General features: G+C 46.7%; 1 protein-coding gene across 1 annotated transcript; it reads left to right on the top strand.

The window, feature by feature from the left end:
* Positions 1-1,814: 1,814 nt before the first annotated feature.
* Positions 1,815-3,014, top strand: LOC112082160. The gene has a single exon (XM_024149260.1). It carries the CDS (start codon positions 1,815-1,817, stop codon positions 3,012-3,014), a length of 1,200 nt encoding a protein of 399 aa, XP_024005028.1.
* The last annotated feature ends 2,986 nt before the right edge of the window (positions 3,015-6,000 follow it).

Raw genomic sequence — 6,000 nt, 5'->3', positions numbered from 1 at the left:
AAAACTAGAGATGGGGAAAAAGAGTACAAAGTTGAATCACAAGCCTACTAAGTCGTTTGGACCTGGATCACAACTAAGGTGTCGGCGTTGCACTCCTTTTCCTCATGATTTGAATCCAAACTGTGTATGATGATGGCTCCAACGGCTTCTTAGACCTTGATCTAGTCATTGGATCCCTTGAAACATGCAATGGTTCTTCTAACTCCTCAGCTACTTCCTCTCCAGCCTCTGGCTCAAGCTCCAAATCTTCATTGCTTTTCATGATCATATCAGGATGGGATCTATCTGAGATAACTTTGTTGCTTCGGCTTCATCTCATTGGAGTGTCGAGAACCCAGTTGTTCTATACCAATAACTCAACCAGATGAAGACGCACTACGAGCCGAAGCTAGACAAGTTTGACAGCCTCTTTGAGATGGGGTTTTACTATCCGGATCCGACCCTCTTTGATATCTGAATTTTTCGGAGCGGAACGGATCATGGATAGCAGATAATAATTTCAACTCTATTTATAGGTAATTTGGATTAATTTAGGAGTTTCTTTACTGAATTTACAAAATGTAATTTCTAAGTTATTAAATACAGATATTATTAATCTAAAATTTAATTATACGGTCATAATTACACAAATATCGTTTAAATATTGTATTTTTATTTTTTGAAAGAGTCTTTCTTTGGTGATGGAATAATGTGAAAAATATTCATATCTGTAAGATAGGAACTTGAGTGACATGGACATTGGCATGTTGACACATGAAACTTGTTAACAAAGACATCGCTGTGGCGATACAATGAAGACAATATGAGCTACTAATATGTCAGAAAGATATAGATGAGCTATGCCTTAAACTCAATTTCTTTAGAGTTTATTACACTCTGACCCACTTTTTAAGTTTTAGTTACATGATAACCGACATTGTGCTCTAGGTGTTTGCCAATTGTTCCAAAACCTGTTATGCCAGAAACACCCTTGAGCTTGTTATGTGGTTTGAAGACAAAATCTTTTTTTATGGCTTCTCCGTTCTGGAGATCGATGGAATCTTTATTGGAGCGACCTCAAGCCATTGTACAAAGCCTAGGAGACGTAAAGGTTTTCTATGACCCAATTCATAAACATCTGCACATTTTCGGGGTTAAGGTTAGAACATTTCGTATATATAGTTAGGAAACAACAATATACAGTTCTTCAGGTATGTGTTTTGATACAAGAAATCAACATCAACACATTTGACATCGTGCCCTTAAAATCAAGAATAGTAATGAGAAAGGAAAAAGATTAACAAAAACAAAAAATAAGAATGCCCAATTGCTGCGATGTCTTTAATGGTGCAGCCTTGGGTAATACCGAGGGAATACATACTCTATGAACACCTATATGGCTCCATTTTTTGCATTTTAATGAACGCACCATGCTTCATCTTTTTCTGGTAGTACACACAATTTGGCACCGTTTGTGAGGAACTCGAAACTTTTTTTACTCTAAAATCGACAAGACTTTAAGATCTGAAGAAAATGGCGAGCAACACCTCCAATGATGAGAACAACAACAACAACAACAACAACAACGACAACGACGCGGAAAAGGACGCCCCGCCATCGGGCACAACAACGGTGACAACCGAAGCCCAAGAGGAGATGCGAAACATGATGAACTTGCCTCGGTACTAAATGACATTCAGGCTGACGAAGCCACCGACCCGGTTCGCGACAACAACCCAACTGAGGAAGAGGAAAATCTCCAATGGGTCGAGCAGGCAGAGTACGAAGACGAGCCAAGGAGAGAAGATCAGGAGCGACTTCGCTAATCTAAGAGAATGACCCGTGCACAAACCCTCGAGATCGAAGAGCTGCGAGCCTCGATGGCTCGGACAGTGGCCGAGATACGCGCCATGAAATCTCAAGTGCATAACGCGACGAGTGCCGCGCTGGAGATTGATCGACTGCTTGAAGAAACCCAGAGAACACCGTTCACAACAAGAATCACGGAGGCAAGGATTCCTGAACCTGGGAAAGTCAGAATCCCATTCTACGAAAGCACTACCAACCCGAAGGCGCACATCACAGCGTCTAGGATAGCAATGGGACGAGCCTTCACAAGGAATGCTGCCAATCTGACCGAGCAGGAAAAAAATGCCGGTTATTGTCTGTTATTCGTAGAGCATCTCAAGGGAGCCGCTCTGGAATGGTTTTCGAGACAGGAGAGTATCTCAATCAGCAGCTTCCAACAGCTGTCCGCTTTGTTCCTCAAGCAGTATTCGATGTTCATGGATCGAGGAACCTCCGACGCCAATATATGGACACTATCCCAAGGACCAAACGAACCGCTTCGGGACTACATGGAAAGATTCAAGGAAGTTGTGTCCAAAGCAGAAGGAATAAGCGACAAGGCTGCACTCGAGGCTCTGAAGCGATCTTTGTGGTACAAATCCGAATTTCGACTGCAGATGGCCCTCAACACGCCGCAAACAATTCAGGATGCCTTACATCGATCGTCAGACTTCATCATAAATGAAGAAGAAATGAAAGTTTTGGACGAGCAGTATGAAGCGACAAAAGCAGCGATCCGGAGCTCAATCCTAACGCGCTCCTCGAAGAAAGGTAACCCTTCAAACAACGCAACAACGCAGAGCTCGGAGAAACCAAGAAGCGGAGGCGCCCACAACTACCAAGTAGGTATCAGACGCGGAATGGGAGAGCCGTGTAGCAACACTTGGGTAAGGAGGCCCACTAACTACGACGAAAAGGCGTTCTGCGAGTATCATCAAACCCACGGGCACTCAACGGCGCAATGCCGAACCCTAGAAGCAAAACTCGCAGCGGGAGAAATCCAGAGCGCGGTGAATCTAAAAGACCTCACCCCTACTGAGCCAAAAGAGGGAACCGAGCCGAACGGCGCGGCAGAACCCAGAAATCCGCCGCGACGAGGCGATAATACCAAGCGCGACAGGAGAGGCGAACCTGAAGAACGACCCGAGCCGAGGCAAAGGATCAACATGATCATGGGTGTACCATGATACGGTATCCTCCATCAAAGCCTATCAGTGTCAAGCCGAAGCAAAGGACGTTTGGACCGAGCCGACCAATATCCCGAACACAGTAATCTATTTTGCCGAGGAGGAAACGGCAGGGATAGACAGACCACACACCGATCCATTGGTGATCGAGCTGACGATCAGAGACCATGACGTAGCAAGAGTACTCATCGACACCGAGAGTTCGGTAGATGTTATCTTTAGGGAGACACTCAGAAGGATGGGAATCGACCTCTCCGAGGTGACAGCTGTGCCTAAGCCTCTAACTGGGTTTTCAGGAGAAACAAGGATGATGATGGGCACAATTAGACTCCCCGTGGTGGCCGGTGGAGTCACTAAGATCGTCGAATTCTCTGTCACCGATCACCCAGAGATCTACAACGTGATCATGGGGACTCCATGGATAAATGCGATGAGGGCGATCCCTTTCACCTATCACCTCTGCCTCAAGTTCCCGACTCCAGCAGGCATCAAAAAGATTTGGGGAAATCAGAAGGAGTCGCGAATGTGTTTCCTGACGGAGCATAAATTGAGGAACCCTGTCACCGACGCACACGCAGATGTGGATCGCAAGAAGCTGAAGACGGATCGAGAGCCCGCGAACGAGCTCTCAAAACTCTTATAGCAATTACAGATTTCGGAGAGCAGCAAAATACGCACCGAGCCAGAATGCGATGCGGTGGACTCGGTGTGCTTAGACGAAGCGCATCCAGAGACAACCTTTCAAGAACAAACTCTTCTCCTTCCTTAATGAAAATATGAACACTTTTTCCTGGACCGCGGAGGATATGCCGGGATTAAGCATCGATGTGACCTGTCACGAGCTGAACGTAGACCCAACCTTCAAACCAATCAAGCAGAAAAGGAGGAAGCTCGGCCCTGAACGAGCTAAAGCTGTCAACGACGAAGTAGAAAGATTGCTCAAAGTAGGATCAATCGCCGAGGCAAAATACCCGGATTGGCTCGCAAACCCAGTAGTCGTGAAGAAGAAGAACGACAAGTGGCGAGTCTGTGTAGACTTCACAGATCTCAACAAGGCGTGCCCAAAAGACAGCTTCCCTCTACGGCACATCGACTGGCTCGTCGAAGCTACAGCGGGAAACAGGCTGTTGACGTTCATGGACGCGTTTTCAGGTTACAACCAAATCCTAATGCATCCCGACAACAGAAAAAAAACGGCGTTCATAACCGACTGTGGGATATATTGCTATAAAGGCATACCGTTCGAACTCAAAAACGCTGGGGCAATGTACCAACGGCTCGTCAATAAGATATTCTCAGATCAGCTCGGAAGAACCATGGAAGTATACATCGACGAGATGCTGGTCAAATCGCTCGAAGAAAAAGACCATATCGTGCACCTACGTGAATGCTTCGACCAATTAAACAAGCACAACATGAAACTAAACCCAGCAAAGTGTAGATTCGCTGTCACCTCAAGAGAGTTCATCGGCTATTTGGTGATACACCAAGGCATTGAAGCAAACGCCAATCAGATCAAGGCGTTAATCGAGATAGCCTCTCCAAGAACGAAGCGAGAAGTTCAAAGGCTCACAGGAAGAGTCGCGGCGCTAAACCGATTCATCTCTCGATCTACCGACAAGTGTCTGTCTTTCTATGATGTCCTTCGATGAAATAAAAAGTTCGAGTGGAACGAGCGATGCGAAAAGCTTTCGAGGAGTTGAAGAACTATCTAGCAAGCCCGACAGTCTTGGGGAAACCAGTAGAAGGAGAACCCCACTTCCTTTACATCGCTGTATCCGCTACGGCTGTAAGCGAAGTATTGATAAGAGAAGAGCTGTCCAAACAAAAACCCATCTTTTACATCAGTCAGACATTGACCGATGCTAAGACTCGTAGTAGTTACAGCTCGCGAGCTGCATCCTTACTTCCAATCGCATTCGATTATTATGCTCGCGACCCTTCCGCTGCGCTCGATCCTGCACAGCCCGAGCCAATCTAGGCGGCTCGCAAAATGGGCCATAGAGTTGAGCAAGTATGATATCGAGTATCGGAATAGGTCGTCTGCAAAATCCCAGGTGCTCGCAGATTTCCTCGTCGAACTTCCGACCGAGGCAACAACAGAGCCAACTCCTGATGAAGTTTGGACGCTGCATGTCGACGGTTCGTCATCCAAACACGGCTCGGGAATAGGAATTCGCCTCACCTCGCCCACCGGAGAGATCTTGCAGCAGTCCTTCCGCATGAATTTCTATGCCTCGAACAACGTAGCAGAGTACGAAGCACTGATCGCTGGCCTACGACTAGCGCAAGGAATCAAAGTTCGGAAAATATGAGCTTTTTGCGACTCACAGCTCATAGCAAATCAGTTAAACGGAGAGTACGAGGCGAAGGATGGAAGAATGGGAGCTTACCACAGAGTAGTCCAGGATTTAGTACAAAAGTTTGACGAGTTCACGCTTACGTGAATTCCCCGAGGCAAAAACACCTCGGCGGACGCCTTAGCACTCGACCTCAGACCCGGATCTCCGACGAACAATTTTGGTCGAATTCATCGAACGTCCGAGCATAGAGGAGGTAGAAGAAGTTCAGCTAATCAACCCTCCGGAGGAAGAACCAGATAACAGCAAAGCAATCGCAATGGAAGAAGACGCCTCGTCAGCTGAACTGGAGTACGACTGTGATAAGGAATGGCTCTGAGCTATTCGAGTCAACATCGCCGACGGAGAAGTGCCACTCAACAAGTGGGAAGCTCGCTATTTAAGGGCTCAAGATGCACGATACGTCCTCGTTGACGGTGAGGTGTTCAAGTGGAGGTTTTCATGACCACTAATGACATGTGTTGAAGGACTCGAAGCGAGAAAAATAATGCACGAGGTGCGTAGCGGCGCGTGTGGTAATCACTCTAGCAGAAGGTCACTAGCGATTAAGATAAAACGGCACGGGTACTTCTGGCCTACGATGGTCAAGAACTGTGAAAAGTTCACTGCAAAGTGCGAGAAATGTC

This window comes from Eutrema salsugineum, unplaced genomic scaffold, assembly GCF_000478725.1.
Source record: "Eutrema salsugineum unplaced genomic scaffold, Eutsalg1_0 scaffold_1, whole genome shotgun sequence".
NCBI classification, from domain to species: Eukaryota; Viridiplantae; Streptophyta; class Magnoliopsida; order Brassicales; family Brassicaceae; genus Eutrema; species Eutrema salsugineum.
The sequence above is the reverse complement of the archived record's forward strand: the minus strand, read 5'-3'. Positions and strand labels throughout refer to the sequence as shown.